At 41.9% G+C, this 22,470-nt stretch overlaps 1 protein-coding gene across 2 annotated transcripts in view; it reads left to right on the forward strand.

Annotated features, from left to right (window-relative positions):
- Positions 1-610: 610 nt before the first annotated feature.
- The window catches only part of RPS6KA2 (ribosomal protein S6 kinase A2), a 171,676-nt gene continuing 149,816 nt past the window's right edge, over positions 611-22,470 (forward strand). For both annotated transcript variants that reach the window (XR_014218043.1, XM_082216715.1), the window contains exons 1-2: positions 611-759; positions 6,457-6,510. Coding sequence is in view for 1 of the 2 variants with exons in the window: in XM_082216715.1 (XP_082072841.1) it covers positions 691-759; positions 6,457-6,510 (123 nt within the window). In the remaining variant the exon portion in view is untranslated. The remainder of the gene's footprint in view (positions 760-6,456; positions 6,511-22,470) is intronic.

Below are 22,470 nucleotides of genomic sequence, written 5' to 3' on the forward strand. Positions count from 1 at the left end.
CCTGACACATTTGAAGCGAGCTTCCCTCCCTCGTCCGCTCCTCTCGCCCCCTTCCTCCCTCTCCGCAGTCAGCCCTGCGGCAGGCAGGGAAGGGGCTCCCGGCTTGGCCCTTCCGCCTTCCTCTCGGGGCGGGAAGCAGAGGCCCCGCGCGACGCCTCCCTGCATGCAGCCCGGTGCGGCGGATGCAGCAGTTGCTATAGCAGCCTCCGCCTCGCGCGGCCGTCTCCTCGGGCTCAACTTTCACCCGCTTTTTTGTGTGAGAACGAATTGGGAGGGAAAACACACACGTAACGCTGGGTTGAGGGAGGAGAGAGAGACTGAGGTAAAACGTAGTGGAGTTGAAATGCTGCTAAGGAAGCTGTTCTCCTGCCAACAAAGTCAATTTGCAGCGCAGGGCTGTAATTACCGCCCCCCCCCGCGCGCGCTTCTCCTTCAGACGAGCGCTGTGAAGCAGAAGCAGCGGCAGCTCCTCGCAGACTCTCCCCGGGCAGCTTAGCGGCTGTTCCAGAAGCCACTGCTTAGAGAGAGCCCGCGCTCCCGCTCCCGCCCCGCCGCCAGGCGCCCTCAAGTGGAGAGGCGCCTTCCCTCGGGACTCCTCTCTTCGCCTTCCCGCCTTTGCTTCGGCTTCCCCCTCGTCAAAGCTCCTCCAGCGCGCGCTCTCCCTTGCAGACAAGAGAAAAGTCCTCAGAGATGCCAATTGCCCATTTACTGGAGCTATGGAAAAAGATAGAAGTGGAAGTGGAGCCTATGGAAACGGAGGTGAGCCGTAGGAAGCTGGTTTCTCTCTTTGAGGGAACTTATTTGTGTGTGTAGTGGGGCGGCGGCGGGGGGGGGGGGCTTCTCTGAGCCCAAGGGGAAAGAGGGAACACCTGTCTGGTCAGTCAGTGTTCTCTATTCTTCCCTCCACTCTCTGCGTGACGTATGCAGAGCCACTTGTTGATACACTGCGAGAATGGGAAGGGAGCCTTGTGACTAGTTGTTCACAGGCACATGCGAGAAGCGGCTCAGATTTAAGGAACTGGCACGCGCTGTTTGCGAGCTTCTGGCCTCTGCAGTGCAGGCAGGCAGCTTCAGCTTCGCAGGATTTCTGCATTAGTCCTCGGAGAAGGCGGGAAGCAGCGCGGGACCAGCCCTACGTGTGTGATTCCCAAAGTTGGTGCCTTGTGTCCATCCAGCACCAGAGACAGCTGCATATTGCTCCTCTAAGTTGCCTTTTTGTGTAGGGGCTTGCCTTTCCCTGCGACCACAAAGAGATAGCCCTTGCCTTAGTTAAGACTGAGCAACTCATAGGATAGCAAGGTTTCTGGCCCTTGGGGCAACTGTTTGGTGTAAAGTTGCCTGTACTGGGATTCAGGGACAGTTTGCATCTTTTCCTTTTGTTGTGTAGCACCACTAACAGGTGCATGGACAGTTGCCATGCATGTGTGCCCTCAGAATTACAAAGAGTTGTGATCGACCGTCTTCCTTAAGAGTAAATAACAGTGAACAGTAAATATCCAGACTTGATAGTTTAATTTCCTTCTTCAGTGTGTGTGTGTGTGTGTGTGTGTGTGTGTGTGTTGTCTTCTGTCACCCTCCACACACAAAGGAAGAACCTAGTGATTGGTTTTCTTTTTATGCCACTTGTTTGGGAGACTGCACTTCATTGGTGCCTCTCTGTCAAAATGCAATACATTCAGTTGCATGTCCTCATGACTGTTCAGTAGTTTATATGACATTACCTGTTTCTCTGAGCTATCAGCATCACACAAAGCTACTTTGATGACCTGAAAGTTCCTTATCACAGAATGCTTTTTAAATGGGGTGAGTGTTAATATCTAAGAGTGCAACAAATTAATAATAATGGGGCTGCGTCTGATACCTGAACTTACAATAGGTGCTTGTTATCATGGGTAACAAGTTGACTATGCTACAGCATCTTTACTATGGTTCTGCAGGCAGATATACTAGCTAAAATGTTCTGGAAGAGAGGTGGATGAATATAAATTTCTCATCCCTCTTATTTTGGTAGCAGTCATAGAGGACTTTACCAACTAACCTTGAGCTTGTAGATGTCACTGTTTGATGTATAAAACAATTGTGCGCAGCACAACTCTAGTGAGATTCTGACTGAGCAAGTGATCTCAAGACCACAATATTCCTACTCTACAGCAGTTCAGTGGAATGTGATGGTAACACTGTAGAGAATACAGGACGGCAGCCTGAGTATTTCAGATTTTTTTTCTGCTTCAGTCATTCATACATTGAATGGTTGAAGTAGCCTTGTCACCACAGCATTAAAACATGTATGAAAATAAAGCAAACAATAATTGAGCAGGAAAAAAACCATTTAAAAATAATGTTAACAAGCCTTCAGTATCTTGTGAATATCAGATACACAAAGCAGTGCCATTTAGCTTTTATAGGGTTTCAAAGGAACTGGTTTATGGGTGTCTGTGGACTTCAAGGTTCTTTGGCTGGGACTGTGAGCACCACCACACAATGCTGGCGGGTGCCATCTTTCATTCTGCTTCATCTTATTTATTTAAAATCACCATCTCTGACTCAAAAACATTAATGTAGTTACACCTCTTCTAAAATGGTACATGACACCTGCTGGCACTGCATGATGATGCATGTATGCATCATAGCAGACAGACACTACGTTAGAAGAGACATCCTGTCACGTGAAAGAAAAGGGATAATATTCTTCTAAGATGATGGCATTGGTTGTTTACAATTTTTTTCAGCACTAACATTAAAATACTAGATTTAAAGCCACTCAAAAAAGGTTTAATCTGTTAATCTAATTCGTTAATCAAATGTAGCATCCCTAGTCCTATATCCCTAGTGAGATATTGGATTCGATTGTTGGGTCAAGAATTTCCACAAATATAGAACTTTGGGGATATAGTGTTGTTGTGTGTACTACATGATCAAGGAAATCTGCAGTCCTGTTTTACAGGCAAGAATGAGACATGAATGGGGTATTAATTTTAACATCAGAATTCAGCTTCTACCATTATTCATATGATATAATACCTTCTAATGAGCTATACCTAAGCAACAGATGTGGCATTTAGGAGGTTTGTCCTTTTAAAACCCTAGCCCAAATGGTACAAGCTATGCTCAAAACTGGTTGTGTTTTATGTTCTCCCTCAGAGAAAGATTTTGTTGTTTTCCAGCTTTACAAAATACAGTCTGCCTTGATTTCAAGTCAACAAGATTATTCATAATCTTGTAATGTTAATTGAACAAGTCTGTTCTCGATTATTCACCCATACTTTTGCATACCCCCCCCCCCACTAATTATTCTGACATAAGCATTCTTACTTAGGAAGCGATTCCCACCAAAAGGGATGAGACTTCACAGTAAACATGTTTTAAGACCTTTGGATGTTTCCATACAGGGGTTTAGCACTGTAAACAGGTTGTTGAGATATCACTAATTGATCATTGGTAAACAGTTTGGTTTATTTATTTATTTATTTATTTATTTATTTATTTATTTATTGGGTTTTCACTGGAAAGGGTAGGTCTGAATTACATGTGGGTGAAAACATGGGCTGGCATTTTGACAACAGTGTTTTGTGGATGGATGCTGCAAAAAATGTGCATGTACACAGAATGCCCACTCCACAATAAATACCCATTTGGAAATACCCTTTGTATCTTTTCACTCATGCTGCTTTCTCTTTCTCTTTATTTTTATTTTTATCTCTTATCTTCCTTTGACTTGATTGGAATATTTTCTTAAATAAATACATAAATTACAGTCTCATGCACATAAAAACAAACTTCTATTCAGTACCTTATACTGTGCCTACAAAAGAAACAGGTGTAGATGTAATATACCATATCCAGGAGGCAAAGATTGTGCACGTATCCCGACCCCTACAAAAAGTGTACACTCCACTAACGTTAGTTAATTCATTAATTATTCCATACATTCATTACCCACCCTTCACAGATGATCCTACTGTGGATTACACTGTATTAAAACAGTACAACAGTAAAATACACCAAATACACAAATAATGAATCACTAAAACATTATCACTAAAACATTAGGAAGAACTTCCTGACAGTAAGAGCTGTTCAACAGTGGAATTTGCTGTCAAGGAGTGTGGTGGAGTCTCCTGCTTTGGAGGTCTTTAAGCAGAGGCTTGACAACCATATGTCAGGAGTGCTCTGATGGTGTTTCCTGCTTGGCAGGGGGTTGGACTCGATGGCCCTTGTGATTTCTTCCAACTCTATGATTCTATGATTCTATGAAAACAACAGTAAAACTATTAAACCAGTAAAACTATTAAATAAGGATGAACAGTAATCAGACATTTTTAAAAGTCTGGATCAAAAACTATGCCCAAAGCTTCTTGGGTCTGGGGGCCACTGAGAAGACATAGGGCTACCTTATGTCTGGATCTTCCCGGACATTACTGGAATTTCAAAGGTGGATTTGATGTCTAGGGGGAATTTTCAAAAGGTAGCACTTTGTCCTGGATCTTAGGCAAGTCAATCGAAAAATCACATTTTTAGGGGTGTCCTGGTTTTTACTTTTTGAAATATGGCAACCCTGTCTTACATGGTGCCATCCCATAGACCTCTGAGGGCACTGGTATTTCCAATGAGGTCTCCTTTGCCAATGTTTATTTCCAGGCTGGTTTATAAAGAATGAGGTGATCTTTCAGGTATTTTGTGACCCAAGCTGTTTATACAGTATGTCAGTACCTTAACTTGTCCCTGAAAACAAATAGGCTACCAGTCCAGGTCTAGCAGAACTAGTGTAATATAAGTCCTGCTAGCTGTGCCAGTCTGCAGTCTGGCAGCTGCATTTTGCACTAGTTGTGCCTCCAGTCATATTCAGGGGAAGCCCCACTGTGCATTGCATTAATTCAGCCTAGAGAACCCAGATCATAGATCACAGTTACCAGGTCATCCCTTGATGGCACTTTCATAGAATCATAGAATTGTAGAGTTGGAAGGGACCCTGAGGGAATCCAGTCCAACCTCCCGCAATGCAGGAATCTCAACTAGATCCATACATGACAGATTACTATCCAACCTCTGCTTTAAAACCCCTAAGGAAGAAGAGTCCACAATGTCCTGAGGTCTGTCGAACAGCTCTTACCATCACAAAGCTTTTCTTTTGGTGCTGAATCACACTGTTGATACTAAGACCTTTAGATACTTTTTACATGCACTACTGGCAAGCCAGGTGTTTCCCATCTTATATTTGGCAGCTGGTATTTCCTGCCTAAGTGTTGAACCTGATATTTGTCCCTATTGAAATTCATTTTGTTAGTTCTTCAATGCGCAAGGTCATCTTGAATCCTGATTCTGTCTCCTCTGGCATTGGATACCCCTACCAGTTTGGTGTCATATGCAGATTCAATGAGCATCCCCTCAATATCTTCATCCAAGTTGTTTATAAAGAAGTTGAACAACAATAGGCCTGGGACAGAACCCTGTGGCACCCCACTTATCACTTTTCCTCAGGTTGACTAGGAACCATTAGTGAGTATTCTTTGTGTTCAGTCAGTCAACCAGTTACAAATCCACCTAACAGTTATCTTGTCTAGTCCACATTTTACCAGCTTCTTCACAGGAATACCATGGGGCACTTTGTCAAAAGCCTTACTGAAATCAAGATGCAATATGTCCACAGCATTCCCCTGATCCAGCAGGCTAGTAAAGCTATCAAAAAAAGAAATGAGATTTGTATGGCATGACTTACTTTTTAGAAACCCATGCTGGGTATGAGTAATCACAGCATGTTTTTCTAAGTGCTTACAGACCCACTGTTTAATTATCTGTTCTAGGACTTTTCTTGGAATAGACATCCAGCTGACCAGTCAGTAATTACCTGGATCCCCCCCCCCCATTTTGAAGATGGAAACAACATTTGCCTGCCTCCAGTCCACAGGGACCTCACCTGTTCTCCAAGAATTCTCAAAGATTATAGAAAGATGCCCTGAGATTACATCTGCAAGCTCCTGTAGTACCCTTGAGTGCAGCTCATCAGGCCTTGGAGATCTGAATTCATTTCAAGTAGCCAAGTGCTCCCTTACTACCTCTTTTTTATCTTGGGCTGCAGTTCCTTCCTTGCATCATTTATTCCATCGTCACCATGTTAGGCACTGACAGGCCTTTGATTCAGTCTTATTCAGCAGGGTCTTCTTATGAACCATGAACCAGTTATTGGCTCTTATCCTAATCTACCTCACAAGGATACCGTTTTGAAGAAGGGCAAGATAAAAACATGACAGATAAAATAATATTGCTATGATCACTCACCGATTCTGTGTTGTTTTTAGCCACTGAATGAAATAAATCCCCTTATATTCAATAATGTTACGATAGCTGGGGGGGGGGTTGTTTAAAAAAGAACAATTTATGTATTTGATGTGCAGTTTAATGGTTTCTCAGATTTACAGTGTCTTCATAACATTTCTCTTCTCTCTTTTTAATTACCAGCCGGCAGCAGAAGATGCCAGCCTGGATGAGGGCTTGGATGAGTCTACAAATGAGGTAATTCCATTTGTTATGCCCACTTCATTAAAAAAAAATTAAAAAATACTGAAGATGCTTAGCATTGGTTATGTTTTTAGAAATCTTGAAGATTTCTACTGAGGAAACATATATATGTGAGCGAAGTCTCTAGCCAGGATCGTGAATTCATCAGGGAGCTGGACTTGAGGGTTTTGTACTTGGCTCTGGATGGCAGAGACCAAAAAAGGATCTCGTTGGTACACTGGCCCCTCTGCAGCCAGCTACTTCCTTGACTATGCTAGTGGAGGGGGTCTCTGGTGTGGCATTGGATAATCGCAGGACATAAGTGCTGAACATCTTCAGTATCCATGCAATCCTGCTTTGCCTGTCCAGCGCAGGACTTCATGGTTGTGTGGGGCTTTCTCAGTACACCATACATCCAATGCATAATGCAGGTCGTACCCTAGATGTGGTTTTTGTCACACAGGGGATTGGGAAGGATATGTTGGTTCCGGGGTGTGTGGGTGTGTGATCCGTTGGCATGCACAGATCACTTCTTGGTTTGGTTTGGGTGTGACTTGCACACCCTGCAGGGGAGGGAGAACAGTTAAGTTGAAGGATTTCTGATCACTTGGGGGGACTTTCCAGGCAGTATGACAGATGCTTCTGTTGAAGCCCTAGTTTTACCGTGGAATAGTAAGATGGAGAGGGCTATTGACTTGAATCCTCAGGGAGTCTGAGAAGTTCATTGGGTTTCTGAGGAGCGCCAAGCGATGAAACAGGCCAGTTAATGACTAGAGTACAAGTGGCCGAAGAGGTACAAGCACACAGCCATGCCTAACCTTTGGCAGTGTTGCTACAAAGAAAATATATCTACCTGCCTCTGTTGCGCCCTATGAATTGTCCAGCACTTCATCATTAACAATGGACCATTCAATAGCCTGCTGTGAAAGATTTGTTAGGCTCTGTCTACCTGTTAGAACAACGAGTCACAGTGCTGCTTGGCTTCATTCAAATAAGACTTCATAAAGTAAGAGGGTTAAGAAGTGATTACTGGAAATTTAGAATGAACCAGCATTGATAAATAATGCATTTTCTTCATTTGGATGATTTCTGAATACATATTTTTGTAGTACGCCAATAATATATGAACTTTCATCAAGGCTGGCAGTAATCTCCACTCCAGTCAGAAATGCACTTTTGGTACTTGGAATAAATTATGCAGATCATGGTTTGCATTAGTTTACATACCAAATTCAAATTACAAAACTCTCTTTCAAAATATATTCCTCTCTGATGAGTTTCAGGTGGCACTTAAAAGCATTAGTCTTTCACATAGCCTTTGCTGAGGCAGATAAAGGATGTTCTCTGCTATTTAAGGTTTTTAAATGTCTTATTTTTGTCTATTCTGAGTGTTAAGCTATTATGATGATATTAATTCTAGGGTGCTTTAAAAAAAAGTAAGCTGTCTGTTGTACACCTTTATTTTGGAAAGGCAACATCTGAAATATTACACATTAATAAAGGTTTTGAGGTTTCAAAATGCAGAGAACCTCTTTCAGCTCAGTCCTGTGCATCTCTCTACTCAGCAATTAAGTCCCATTGAGTTTAGTGGGGGTTACTGCCAGGTGAATGTGTGCATGATTACAGCTAGTGGTGCCATCAACTCAAGACTTTGGGGCAGGCAAATAAGCCAGATGGCCCCCAAATGCAGCAAGGCTGGCTTACCACATTTTGAAGTAAGTGAAGCAATGCATATTACTATACAAATAGTGCCCCTCATAGTGATGATAAGTTCTAGCCTTTAAAAAAAAAAACAATAATGGGCAAATCATTGGGCATCTACCCAAGAACTCTTAAAGAATTCAAACGTGTCCTCTTTTTTTGGTGATGCATAACTGGCCACCAAAGCCTTCATGAAAACAGACCAGAATGACAAGCATTCTTTTTTATTTGGACTGGCCATCTGCACAAGACTACTACAGCTAAAAAGTAGGGTCGTAATAAGAGATGCAGCAATTGCTTAAAAAACAAATCAAAAATCAAAACCTTCACAGTATGCATTTAATCTACAGGTGTTTTAGGTTAATGTTTAATTAGAGGAAATACAAAACAGGTCAAGCAATATATGTCATGAAAAATATTCCATCCTTATGAATAAAGACACACGCTTTCCCTTCTCGTTTCTGTTGTCATGCCAACAATAATCTATTCAAAACAATTCCCTGCTTGTGGAATATACTACACTCAAATCAACCCTAGAAGTGTCCTTGTAGAACACTTAGGCGTTTTCCATTTACAAGCTAAGGAAACCTAGAACAACAAATGTCTGCCCTATTTAATCATAATTTGATACTGATATTTTAAAACAACTTTAATGATTACATAGATGAGAAGAGGTGGTGACCTATAATCAGTCTGTTTTCCTCCCCCACCCCATGCTCATTTCAAACAACTGATATTGGTCAGGATATATTAAGCATCTACTGACCTATGTTCCCTTCCATTATAATGTCAGCTGCTGACATTTCTACTCAGTTCTCCATTGGGGCTATGCTGCTGAGACTTCTTAGTATTACCTTGATTTGACATGATAGAGCGGTCTATACTGTTGCCTATGCACGTTAATCTAATTGACTTCAACTAAATGTGAATTTATTGCACATCTTGCTTGTGACATATGCACTTCTGGGAATCAGTGTAAACTCTTGAGTTTCAGTGCTAAAATAATTCTAGATTGAACCATATTCACATACATATCTGGTATGGTATGGTTTATTTATATACCACTTTTTAGTCCAAAGCCCACCAATGTGGTGAACAATGTTAGTACCTATCAGTGGAGGTTCCTTTGCTGGTCAAAGTGGGGCATAACTCTCTTAAGATTCTAAGCCCACCCAAAACCACCAAAGCCACCATCCAATCTTTCTCTTGCCAACCACTGCTAATACATTTCCACTGACTGAGAGGCTTGCTAGATACTTATGCCCATCTCCTCTTTTTAGCTCATGAAGCTTACTTCTGGACCCCTCATTAACGAAGGTTAGACACTTTTCAATTTAGTTAGGCATTAAGTACTTATCCAATGGCAACGCCTTCATGTCCACACCTTTGCAAGATCTTGACATGGAGCAAGTTCCATTTCCTGTAGCACAGCAGCCTCTGGAGGCACAGCAATGTCCTTAACTAGTTTGCAGCAGCCTCTGAATTCAGCAGACCACACTTAACATGAGCCTGTGGTTTTCAACTCAAGTTCAGACATTAAAAACCCCCTCATGTTTTCATATTACGTGTGAATTCAGTTTATGTATCTTACAAATACTGAACTCTGGAAAGTCTGATTAAACTAAAGCAATTACCTAGTTACAAACCTTAGTTTATCATAGGGGGCTAACAGAAGTTCCTTTGGCACAAGGATTTATGTTTGCACAGTGTAGATTTCTCTTCCTTCCCTCTCCTTGTGCACCCCACACCCTCCACAAATCTCCAGAGGATTGGGAGAAGCCCCAAGACAGATGAGGCATGAGGAGAGGAGAGGGAGGGGAGGTTCTGGTGTGCACAAGTCCTTTGTGCTAATGGAACTACTTTGCTGGATACCACCTATGAAGTTTAGTTAACTAAATTTGCTAGCATGTGCATATGAAGAAGACCACTGCAACACATGTGAACATCATCCAAAAGAAAGAAAATATTTTTTCTTTATATTGTCTTTGTTTTATATGAAATGCATTTTTGTCACAGCAGGTATCATCTAAGAAGTATTTTCCATTCTCTCTCATCCAGTAGAGCAGAACTTTCCAAACTTTTCACATTGGTGGCACACTTTTTAGAAATGCATAATTTTGTGACACAGAATTCGGTTTTACTAGCAAACTGGAAATTAAACTAACCCCTTTCCAGGAGTGTAGGGAGTGTTCACACGACACACCTACACACTGCAGCCGACACACTAACGCGTCGCGACACACAGTTTAAAAAGAGAGTAGAGAATGTTTCTTCTAAGATCTCTCGCTTCTTTCAGATGTCTTTTGAAAACTGTATTGTTTAGGCAGGCATTTGCAATATGGGTTTTTTCTATTTATTGATGATTTATTGATTTTTTAAAATGTTTTTTTATGGATGCTTTTTGCTGATTTTATTCTTTTATGCTGCAATACTGCCTTGATATATTTTAATGAAAGTGTGGATTATAAACACACACAAAATAAATAAGTAAGATAGTGCTTGCCATCTGCATTGACTGGGGTACTTTTAAAATTGGCAATGCAGTTTTAAATTACCTTAGAGCACTTTTTAAATCCACACTACAGCTGCACTCCCTCTAATATTGAACTAATAATGAACACTGTGATTGCCAGTAGAACTGGAGCCAAAACAAGAGGGAGTATTCACATCCTCTAGGGAGCCCTAAAGTTTGTAGAAGTAGATTTTTTAAAAAAATGCAAAGAGGATTGAACATACTCAGTATCTGCATAATGTTAAGGAACAGTTGGAAAAGAAAATTGGGTGTGGGTATGGAAAGCCCTGCTTCATTGCATTAAAACAGGTATGGGGAACCTTTGGCCCTCCAGATGTTGCTGAACTACAACTCTTGTCACCCCAGTAAGCATGGACAATGACCAGAGCCGATGGTAGTCATAGTACAGCAACATCTGGTGGGTCAAAGGTTTCCCATGCCTATAGCTATAGCTTATAGCAAGGTTTCCCAAACTTTCCCCAGCTGTTGTTGGACTACAGTTCCCATCATCCCTGACCACTGGTCCTGCTAGCTAAGGATGATGTGAGTTGAAGTCCAAAAACAGTTGGAGAACCAAGTTTGGGAAACCCTGGCATATACTATAATTGAGGAGGGCATGGGTGACTAGCTAGAACCCTGAACAGGAACATTCATGTTAGGGGGTGAAGAGAATAGACATTTTGTTGCAGGTCCCAATTATCTAACAAACTGATGGACTAAACATTGTAGCTGGAATTCAGAGTATTTTTAAATAATTGGCATAAACTGGTAATGTTTACAAACAGTATAACATTGCACTTACAATATAAAAATTACACTGTCTCTATTTTTATGTTCCAAAGTAAATAACATTTGAAGCTTTTAGGATGAGATTAATAATGTTCTCAGTTTACTTTTCAGCTTGAGTTACATAAAAGGTTTGAAGTTTAACTAAATTATTACAGCTTATCAACTCTAATTTGTTCTTGAAATTGAATTCTGTGAAGCTTTTCTATTTTAATTTCCTTGGGTCTATTTTCATTCATGCATGCATTTTATTTATTTATTTAATTTCTATACTGCCCTATACTCAAAGGTCTCGGGGTAGTTCACATAAAATATCGAATACATAAAATCAAAACAAAAATAACAACCCGATAAAAAAACCCCCACCCTCTTGTTAAAGCAATTGCAGCGGTGCAGTGGGTCTGTCTGTTAACTGGAAGGTTGGTGGTTTGAGCCCACCCAGAGATGGCTGTGGCAGGATTCCTGCATCGCGGGGCATTGGATTAGATGACCCTTAGGATCCCTTCCAATTCTATGATTCTGTGATTCTATACACCAATTGTGAACATATTTTCCAAATGTGTAGTTTGGATCCTGATGCTTACCTCCAGGGGCAGCCTGTCCCATTTCATGAAAGAGGAATGTGCTATCTCCTGCCGCCACCCCCAGTCGCCGCATTTCCTGCAGCCATGCCTCACCCCCACCCCACCACCAAAAAACCCCCAAAACCCTCTTGCCAAAATTTGTGTATACACACACATAAATAATACTTAGAGTAAGTTGCTTCCAATATAGGCATATGGAGCATAACCAAGGGTTAGTCATTTTCAGCAGCCTCTATTTTGGGGCTCTAATGTTATTCTCTCCAGTATCCCTGCCAAGAAAACTCCATGGACAAAGACAACAGGCATATAAAAGTTATGACGCTGGAAGATGAGCCCCTCAGGTCGGAAGGTGTCCAACATGCTACTGGGGAAGAGCGGAGGACAAGTACAAGTAGATCCAGAGCTGATGAAGCGGCTGGGCCAAAGCCGAAAGGACGCTCAGTTGTGGATATGCATGGAAGTGAAAGGAAAGTCCAATGCTGTAAAGAAACTGCGGGAGGCAGTGGAGGACAGAAGTGCCTGGCGTGCTCTGGTCCATGGGGTCACGAAGAGTCGGACACGACTAAACGACTAAACAACAACAACAAATGTTATTCTGACCCCCAAGTTCCATTAATTTCAATGGGAGTCGTGTTACCCCAAACATGCTTATAAGGATATAAGTGCAACTCAAGCCACTCGGAGCTGCAACCTTCTGTTTCAACATTTAAATGCCCGCTGACAACTTTTCGACTCCACTAGGCAAATAAGAATGCATCTTTCCACAATGATTAATTGATGTCTGTTTTTTACTGTATGGTTTTTACTGCCTTATTTTATGTTTGCTTTTGTTGTGAACCATTTTGATATATTTTATAAAATAGCAGTATACAGTGGAGCCTCAGTTGTCGAACGTAATCCGTTCTGGAAGACCATTCAACTTCTGAAACGTTCGACAACCAAGGTGCAATTGCCAGTCGGCAAAATCCATTGAAAAAATGGAGAAACATGCCTCAGAAGCCGTTCAACTTCCGAGGTGCATTCGAAAATGGAAGCATTCACTTCCAGGTTGTCGGCGTTCGGAAGCCGAAACACTCGCCGAAACATATTTTTATAAATAAATAAGTGCTAGGAAGCTATTTCAGTTCTATGAACTATGAGGAAAGATTTACTTAAAATGCAAATCCATAGATTATAGATTTTGGAAACAAACAAAAAGCTCAAATGATTTCTGTATTTTCCTTGGACTAGATGACCCTCCAGGTCTCTTCCAACTCTACAGTTCTATGATTTTTTGAAGTAACAATGTAATTGCCTAACAACTGAAAAAGAACTGCAGGAAACAAGTAATAACAAGAAAATGAACATGCAAAGAACATCAGTTTCCATAGATCTAGTCAAACACAACAGTGAATCATCTGGCAGTGCATTAAAAGGCACAAAGCTCCCTTTCTGGAATTATTGATGAGGTAGTTAAAGCATTTTTCTTTGTTTAATGTTTTGCCTTGGATGACACTGTCACATTCTGGGCTTGATGAAATGTTTGTTATATATGTTTAAATGAGGAAGTTGCTGCAATTAAAATCAAAGGGGTCGATCCAAATTAAATCATGCTTTGAGTTGGAATCGTTAAAATCAACAGGACTTACATGAGTCATCATGACTAACTTAAGTCCTACTGGTTTCAGTAGGTGCACTCTAAACTAAGGTTACCAGACGTCCCCGTTTCCCGGGGACAGTCCCTGGATTTACAAATCAGTCCCCATACAAAATCAATTGAAGTTGAAAAGTGTCCCCAGATTCACTGAAAAAAATCTGATAACCTTACTCTAAACATGAGTCCTGTATGCATACAATCCAATGCCAGGAAAGCAAAGTCAGTCAATTAAGAATTAATGACTAAAGTGAGACAATGAAGCTTTAATGACAACAACCATTAATGTGCACCAGAGCCAGCTCAGCCATTAGGCAGACTGAGGCAGCTGCCTCAGGTGGCAGAAGCCCCCAAGGCAGGAGCCCCGCAGTCACACCACCTCCTTCACCACTGGTGCAGAAGTGGCAGCGGTATTGGCACTTAATTTGGGTGAAATTGCATCCAAAAACATTGTAGAGATCCTGCCTGAAATTGGTCGGTGGAGAAGCGAAGGTGGCAGGTATGGAGGCGGCAGGGCAGGGGAAGGTGGCACTTCCAGGATGCTCTGTCCCCAATGTGCACAGTGTTTTATAGAATAACAATAAAAGTAGGCCTGGCATCAGCACTTGGTAGTGGTGTAGTGGAGGGAGAACCCTGAGGAATACAGCTCCAGAACTTGTTTCAGAGCAGGAATAATTATGTTATCCGTGAGAGTGACACTGTAAATGAATGATAGAATCATGGAGTTGGAAGGGACCCCAAGTGTCTTCTAGTCCAACCCCTGCAATGCAGGAATCTTAGCTAAATCCATGACAGGATGGCATCCATGACAGATGGCTATCCAACCTCTACTTAAAAACCTCCAGTGAAGGAGAGCTCACAACCTCCTGCGGGAGTCCGCTCCACTGTTAAACATCCCTTACTGTAAGGTTACCAGATTTTTTTCAATGAATCCGGGGACATTTTTCAACTTCAATGAATTTTGTCAGGAGACTGATTTGTAAATCCGGGGACTGTCCCCGGGAAATGGGGACGTCTGGTAACCTTACCTTACTGTCAGAAACGTCTTCCTGATGTTTAGTTGTAATCTCCTTTCTTGTAACTTGAAGCCATTGGTTTGAGTGCTACCCTCCAGAGCAGGAGAAAACAAGCTTGCTTCATATTATTGATGGACCTTCCTTACACTGACAACTGAAAAGTCAGAGAATACAAAAGAAGCTGAATGCTTCTTTCTGTTTCTTTGTGAGGATTCTTACTTCTTGCTAATTGTATGCCTTTATGATTAAAACATAAAGGTTGTGTGTCTGTGGGCTGAAGGCCTTTTGTTAAAGGTAAGAATATTCACATGTTGAACCTCTGCAGCCACAATACTTGATCAGGGATGGACGCACATATCTCCCCAGCTGAAATGCAGCCTGCTGACAGTTGCGTCACCCTTTGTCGGATCACAGAAACCGAACAGCAAGTGGCTCCGGTTGGCAACACTGCTGGAAATAAAATTCACCAGATGCCATTCAGAACTGAGTAGCTGCTTGACTTCTTGTCCAAGAAGTACCACGGCGTAAGTTTCCTTGCTTGCAAGGGATAGGGGAGAACTGGCAGCTACAGCACTTTTGCTGACAGGCAGGCGGAAGTGTTCATGGGCACTGGAGGGCAGTCAGTGCTGGTACCAGGCCACGAAAGGCAGCCCAAACCTGGAGCTGAGCCCGACAAAACTTGAGGTTCCCGTTCCAATGAATGTACATAATCTGAAATTCAATATAGGAAGACAATAGAGGGAGAGGAAGGAATATTTCTAACTCAGTAAATTGAATCATGGATTCCCAACTCTTGAAAAAAAGAAACAACGTCTCATAAAAAGCCCCATGCCTCTCTTTATTATTTAATTTTATTTAAACAATTTACATACCACTACAATACTCTCTATGTGGTTTGCAAGGATACAGTACAGTGGTACCTCAGGTTACATACGCTTCAGGTTACATACGCTTCAGGTTACAGACTCCGCTAACCCAGAAATAGTGCTTCAGGTTAAGAACTTTGCTTCAGGATGAGAACAGAAATCAGGCTCCGGCGGTGTGGGGGCAGCAGGTGCCATTAGCTAAAGTGGTGCTTCAGGTTAAGAACAGTTTCAGGTTAAGTATGGACCTCCGGAACGAATTATGTAATTAACCCGAGGTTGTTGTTGTTTAGTCGTTTAGTCGTGTCCGACTCTTCGTGACCCCATGGACCAGAGCACGCCAGGCACTTCTGTCTTCCACTGCCTCCCGCAGTCTTCCACTGTGGCTCCCGCAGTGGTACCCGAGGTACCACTGTACAAAAAAAATAAATATCAGTTAAAGATATAGTATAGAATCAAATTCCAATTAAAATGCCTGCTGGGATTTTAAAAAAGCCTTTTGGATGATCTCTTTATTCAGAGTTGCTTGTCAGAGTTTCCTCTGTAGGGTACTCCTGACTTTATGTGGGGGTCATCTGAATCCAGAGGTAGGTCTTCTGCTGTCCAACCACTCTACGCAGCCAGTGCCTCTGGGTGCAAGTGAGCTCTGAGAACACTGTGACTGCTTGGAAATTTACTGCCTAGGTAGAAAATTAGTTCCTCACTTATTGCTTAGCTTACGTATGAAGTAAGCGGCACTGCCACCAAGTGGCATTTATTTAAAAGGCACAGAAATATTTGAAATTGTGACACTTTTACAACATGAAGATTTCTCAACCTGCCAGGAAAAGCATGGACTTCCTTCATTAAATACCCATGGTATCATGAGTGTCTTTTTCACCCTGGATGCATCAGGAATGGTACATCACATCCTCAGTGTATGCCCCTCGGTCTTCCAGCACTGCGGTTTTATTCATGTTTACTCAAAAGTATGCAACACTAAGCTGGCAAACTTTCGTTTCTTGTTCCTGCCAGTCATGCAAACTAGGCAGGGATAGTTTGTAATCAATCTTGGTTTAAATTATTAAAATATTCAAGTTTGTTGGATAGAAGTCAGGGCTTAAAATGTACTTGGGGGCTTGCTAGATTTGATTTATGAACTATGTTTGAGTTTTGGTGGCACCATGAGGCCTGAAGGCATATTAAATTCATGTATGTAATTATATGAAGTAAATTGCTTCTTTGTTTATTAGGGAAAATGCATTGCAAATATCTCAGAAGAAGAAAAAGTAAGAATAATAGAATCTGAGAGTTGGAAGGGAGCCAAGGGCCATCTAGTCCAACCCCCTGAAATGCAGAAATCTCAGCTAAAGCATCCACGACAAGGAGACTTCCGGGGTGGCACCATCGGTAACGGCGGACTCCCTCTGAACTGGAGGGACTAGCTCTGCGTGAAACGGGTCTTTTCCGCTACGGCGAAGCAGGGACCCTGCTAAAAATCACAGGCGGATGAAGCCTGTGACCATGGGACTCGGCGGGCACCCTTAGCGCCCCCCCAACCCGCAAAGGAACCCACTAACGGGCTCCGAAGTGAGGAGGGGGAAGTGGCGCGGTGCTTTGAGTCAACTGCTATTTCTGTGGAGCGAAGCCGCACAGCCATTGCCAGAGAGCGCTGCCTTTTTCCTGGGACAATTTGGCTTCTAAAATAAGCACCCTTGAGTACTTAAACTTTGAACAATTGGACTTTCAATAAGGACGTGCGAGAAGAAAGGAATTGGACTTAAAAAATTACTTTAATTTGGTACTGAAATGGGAAGGTCTAAACAGGAAGTCAGCCTTCCGTTTCTTTGTAGACAGAATAAAGCAAAGACAACGTAAACTAGAGCTCAGGAAATCGCTTCTAAAGGATTGGCTTTCATCATTTAAAATTGTTAAACCCCCCTTCGGCAGCAGGAGAAGAAGGGGGATCTTTTTTGGACTGTTTAAACCCGCAGAAGTGAGTTTAAAGTAAAGTAACTTTCCACCATCCTGATCCTGGAGCAGGGTGTCAGGACTGACGTTTTGAAGCTCATTGACCAGAGACAAATGTTTTTGACAGATAGTTAAAGGAAGAGAAACATAGTGATTCCATTGTTTCCTTTCGCACTATAAAGGAACAAATATTGACAAAATATCTCAAAAATGATACTTTGTTGCAAGAACAAATAGAAGTTCTCCCCCCAGAGGGAGACTGTGAAACTGTAACTAATCCCAGGGAGCTTGCAGCTGTCTCAGATTACAATCGTGGGAATGGATTTGTGACCTTGTAGGACAATGTATTCAGAGGCTCTGTTGTGTGCTCTCTGTAAAACAAGTGCCCTACTGGAACAGTTAAGTGAGAAGATGGATTTGATGACTAATGTGGCCAGAATTTTTGAACAGGCAGTGGGAAACTATGTGGAGCCCACCCAGGAATTAGATCAGGAGTGTGTCCTGACAGAGCAGATGAGAGAAGAGGATGTTGCTGAATCTTGGGCGCCAGAGATGGAGGGAGCTTCGGCCTTGCAGGAACAAGAAATTTTGGATTTGACAAATGAACTTGGAAAAAGCCAGATTTGGAAAGATAAAGTTTGGATTGGTTTGGAAATGGGGGGTTGGATAGACCCCCCTATGCAAGGATGTTTGGACTTTCCGAGTCTGGCAATGGGCCGTGAGATGTTTGGAGCTGTGGGGGCTCTCAATTTTGGAGGGATTCTGAAACATCTTCTTAAATACCACATGGAGTTGAGTCTGGACTATGGAAAAGGGGCTGATTTGTTGAAAAGGGTCAAAAACATCACCAAGCTGGAGTTCCCACAAGTGAAAGGAGAATATGAAGAAGAGCTGTGGAAGGGACATGGAAGAGATTTAAGGGCCTCGGATATAAGGTTGCCAAGTTAATGCGCTAGATCGATGGGATAAAAAGGACTGACAAAACCCGGGACCAGGAGGAAGGGACGCTGGATGAAGATTGGATTGTTTTTATTTCTCTTTTTACTATCAGGATTGTTTTATAAAATTGATGAATGTTAGAAAAATGTTGGAACGAAATTACTTGCCTCTAGTAAAAATGTTTAAAGAATTAGGTAAGAATATTATGGTTGTGAGGAGTCAGTAAAAATAACATTTAAGTTTTAAGTTTTTAAGGTTCTCTATAAGATAAAATGAAAATAGATCAAGGTAACGTAATGACAGAATACTATGAAATATGGAAAGGATTTGCTGCATAATTATTAACCAGGATACAAAAAAAGGGAGGAGGAGGAGGTCAAAGAAAGAAGGTAATGAGAGTTGAGGATTTGAGAATGATGGATTTATTTTTGTTTGTTTGCAGTGTATTTTTGTTTTTTGAATTTGTATTGTTTGATGTGGTTTGTTTTTTCTTTGTTTTTTCTATTTTCATTTCCTGCTTTGTTTTTTTTTGTAATTTCAAAAATTTTCAATAAATATCATATAAAAAAATTAAAAAAAGCATCCACGACAGATTAGCACCCAACTTCGCTTAAAAACCTCAAAGGAAGGAATCTGTTCCCCTGCCAAACAGCTCTTACTGTCAGAAAGTTTTTCCGAATGTTTAGTTGGAATCTCCTTTCTTGTAACTTGAGAAATTGGATTATTTATTATGTATTCTATGAATTTTGGGGATAGATTAATTGACATTGATTTTTCAGAGTTTCATTGTACAACCTTATACGCTTCTACATATGCTTTTGTAAATGCATACAGTGGTACCTTGGTTTATGAACTTAATCCGTTCTGGAGGTCCGTTCTTAAACTGAAGCATTCTTAAACCAAGGTGTGCTTTTCCATAGGAATGGGGGGACTCAACTTACAAATGGAACACACTCAACAGGAAGCGAAACATGTTCTTATTCCAAGGCAAAGTTGACAAACCAAAACACCTACTTCATGGTTTGCAGTGTTCTTAATCCAAGTTGTTCATAAACTAAGCTGTTCTTAAACCAAGGTACCACTGTACAGTATATGATTGCAACCTTGACAGCATTACTCACAAGTTGTTTTCAGCAGCATGGTAACCTGATATTTCAGGACAAACATGACAGTTTTCACATCTTATATCTTTGTGGAGAATAGTACTCTTAAACTCTTAGTGTTTAAAAAAACCATACAAATTACTAGATTGTAATGGGTGGGTATATAGTTTTGTAATGAAACTATTTTTTGCTTGCAAAGTCAGTGATCTAATTGTGCAGTAACTTTACCTGACAGCAGAGGTCACTCTTGTTTATCAAAATGAGAAACCTCATTCTAAATAAGCTATACTGTATTAAAGGTAAAGGTAAAGGTACCCCTGCCCGAACGGGCCAGTCTTGACAGACTCTGGGGTTTGTGCGCCCATCTCACATTTATTGGCCGGGGGCCAGCGCTGTCCGGAGACACTTCCGGGTCACGTGGCCAGCGTGACAACGCTGCTCTGGCGAGCCAGAGCCGCACACGGAACGCCGTTTACCTTCCCGTTGGTAAGCGGTACCTATTTATCTACTTGCCCCCGGGGGTGCTTTCGAACTGCTAGGTTGGCAGGCGCTGGGGCCGAGCAGCGGGAGCGCACCCCGCCGCGGGGATTCGAACTGCCGACCTTTCGATCGGCAAGCCCTAGGCGCTGAGGCTTTAGCCCACAGCGCCACCCGCGCCCCTATACTGTATTACTTTAGCTTTATAATTTTGAGACCTGGGTGTCCCCTACTCCTCTGATACTTTCCACTCTCTGAAGAAGTGGGACATTCATGAACAGCAGACAAATTGTGTCTGGTTCACACACAACCTTACTGCAGTGGCATGCATGTATGGTTCTAGGTTCTGGTTCCAACCACATAGAAAGATGGGAGTTGGGGATCCCATACTAAAAGCAAAAGGAGGAGCATGTGTAAGTGCAGGTAAATGTTCCACAGTTGCCAGTTGCTTATTGCCTTGCAGCCCCTCTCTTTTCTCAAGTGCTTTTCTCTTTTCATGACCATTTTTTCTGTATTGGTGCCCTGACCTATGGGGTAGGGATAGGATTTTCCACTCCTTGCCCACAAAACCTTTTTGGCCTCTAGTCACTCTTTCTAGTGTGATTTACATAGTTCTCTGTTTAAATGCACAATGCTGATTTTGTCACATCTAGGCTGACCTGATTCCTAAACAACCTAGATTTAACCTACCTGATCAACAATCTCTGCCACAACCTCAGGTGCTCCCATGCATAAAAACAAGCCCATAGAAGACACAGATACCATAGAAATGCTGTACTTGGAATGATGGCTCTCAGTAAGGCACGTAAATGAAATCGGCCAAACACAAACAATTTATATATAGAACATGTATGTATACATTGCCACCATCATTCTGATTATGGTATGCTGCAAGCAGAAAATATGAGAAGACCAGATCTCAGAGGTACAGGATGAGTTAAGGCATGTAATGAAGACTTCTTAAGATAGTAATGAGGAACCCGGGGTACTCCAGATGTCATTGGAATACAACTCCCATCATTCCTGACTATTGGTCATGCTGGCTGGGGGGTGATAGGAGTTGGACTCCAACAACATCTGGAGGGCCACAGGTTCCCCATCCCTGCCTTAGGAGACCTTGAAGACCTTTCTTTGAATTCTATTCCACTCGCAGTCTGAGCTTCAGTGGCCTTGTGAAAGTCCTTTACTTGCCCAGATTCCTCATATTTATTATTTATTAAATTTGCATACCGCCCTTCATCTAGAGATCATAGGGCAGTTCACAACATATGTAAAGTTTTATCAATAACCTATATGAATGGGTTGTTATAAGTGTACACTCAGAGTGCTGAAGAAATGATAGCAAAGCAATATAATAGGCACCCAATACTGCATATTCATTAGGTTTGTGGTGTAGAAAGAGTTATCGGATGTTTAGGTAAGTCACTCTCTTACAGCCCACATAGGGCTGCTATCCTCACAGGGTTGTTGTAAGGATGTATTGATTAAAGAACTGAGTGCAGCGCAAAATGAAATGGAGAAAATAAAACATAAAAAACTCCCAAACTTTCTTTTCCATCATTTGAGTGGCTTTCTTTTAGGTCAGATTTTTAAAGCACAAAATTCAAAGATGCCTGAGCTGTACTGAATAAATTATTTTGTTTGCATGGGAGACATAGATGGCATGTGTTATGACTGTTCACTCTGACATTTCAGGAAAAAGCTATTGTCTGCTCTAGTAAACATGAGGGAAAAGCGGTACAAATTCATACAGCTGCCTAAAACAATGTTTCAGAATCATAGAAGATAACCCCAAGGGTCATCTAGTCCAACCCCCTGCAATGCAGGAATCTCAGCTTAAGCATCCATGACAGATGACCATCCAACCTCTGTTTGAAAACCTCCAAAGAAGGAGAGAGATTTTTTGCAGGTTGGAAAAGGACAAGGTAATGCACTAAAAAGTGTGGGATAAGGATTGAATGACAGGAAAATGCAAAACCTCCTTACAAACAAATCAGAATGAATATTCATTAAAGAGTGCACATTGTATAACCTCCATACAAGCTTTGTGCAGGCAAATCAGGACGAATGCACTATAAGCAAGTTATGTAGAGGAGCATACAAACAAATAGCTATTTCATCCTGTTCTCACATTTGGTCAAGCAGGTTTGACGGTGCTTTTTTTGAAGAAATACAGTGGTGCCTCGCAAGATGAAAAGAATCCGTTCTGTGATTCTCTTCGTCTAGTGGTTTTTTCGTCTTGCGAAGCAAGCCCATTGACGGATTAGCAGATTAGCGCTATTAGCGGCTTTTAGCAGCTTATCGGATCAGCTGATAAGCGGCTTAGCGACTTAGAAAAAGGGGGGGGAGGAGAAAAAACCCCGCAGGAACTCGCAAGACATTTTCGTCTTGCAAAGCAAGCCCATAGGAGA

Source organism: Podarcis vaucheri, assembly GCF_965113315.1.
Source record: "Podarcis vaucheri genome assembly, chromosome: 3".
Taxonomy (NCBI): Eukaryota; Metazoa; Chordata; class Lepidosauria; order Squamata; family Lacertidae; genus Podarcis; species Podarcis vaucheri.